This window comes from Octopus bimaculoides, chromosome 18 (assembly GCF_001194135.2).
Source record: "Octopus bimaculoides isolate UCB-OBI-ISO-001 chromosome 18, ASM119413v2, whole genome shotgun sequence".
Classification (NCBI taxonomy): Eukaryota; Metazoa; Mollusca; class Cephalopoda; order Octopoda; family Octopodidae; genus Octopus; species Octopus bimaculoides.
The window spans coordinates 12,112,195-12,113,164 of record NC_068998.1 but is presented as its reverse complement, the minus strand read 5'-3'; the positions used below and the strand labels follow the sequence as shown (position 1 = coordinate 12,113,164).

At 35.6% G+C, this 970-nt stretch overlaps 1 protein-coding gene across 1 annotated transcript in view; it reads left to right on the top strand.

The window, feature by feature from the left end:
• Positions 1 to 970, top strand: part of LOC106868646 (MYCBP-associated protein) — a 54,182-nt gene that overhangs the window by 8,278 nt on the left and 44,934 nt on the right. Inside the window, exon 5 of the mRNA XM_052974380.1 lies at positions 461 to 620. Within this exon, the coding sequence (XP_052830340.1) occupies positions 461 to 620 (160 nt within the window). The remainder of the gene's footprint in view (positions 1 to 460; positions 621 to 970) is intronic.

Here is a 970-nt window from a genome sequence, read left to right as displayed (position 1 = left end):
TTTTATATATATATATATATATATATATATATATATATACGAGGGGGCACCCAAAAGTAACTGGAAACGTTTTCTGTGCAACAAACCCATTGTAGTTCAGGCTTCCACTGTTAGAAGCCACTTGATGTGACCCTCAGGCATCAGTCTGCCAACCAACATAGTCGGGTGAAATTGTACTGCCATGTGATGCATCTTTGTTTTGCAGTGTAAAAATTATTCTGCAATTAAATCTCTGAGATAGTTTTGTTCTGTTTGGATGAAATAAAAATTTACTGACATAAAATTCTGTACAGCTATAAATAGCAAATAATTCTGACCATTTCTATGGGGAATTAACTCATCCACTTTTTGTATGAAAAGCATAACACATTGGCTACATCAAGGTTCGTATTCAAGACTATTTGGATAAAGATAAGGAATTCAATGTTTAAATAAATTCACCTACTTTTTTGAATTCCAGAATTTTCCTGTCCCCAAATGTGAAGATGTTATAAGCAGCCCAGATTTGTCATCTCTTGACAGCACTAGATCATTGCAACAACCAATGGCCGATTCCCAAGCACTATGTAACTGGTTCCAAAGAAATGCAGATCAAAGGCAGCAGCAACTTTATATCAGCCGTAAGTTTTTTGCAAACATCAGTGATCTACGTCATCTTCATCATCATCATTTAACATGTTAACCTCCACGACCTATTACTGGAACTTACTGATAATGCTGCATATTTCTGGTCTCTCTGTATACTGTTTAATTAGAAGGAAATGTAATTTTTTTGTGTTTTTACAATCTTATATTGTAAAAGAAGAAGCGGATCTCTATCTGTCTGTCTGTCACAACATCTGTTAAAGCAGGGGTTTTCAAACTGTGGTCCGCGGACCACAGGGGGTTCGCAAGGACAAGACAGGGGGTCCGTGGACAGCAAATACTTTTTATAAGCAATTTGATTTTATATATGTTTTTTAATCAAAAT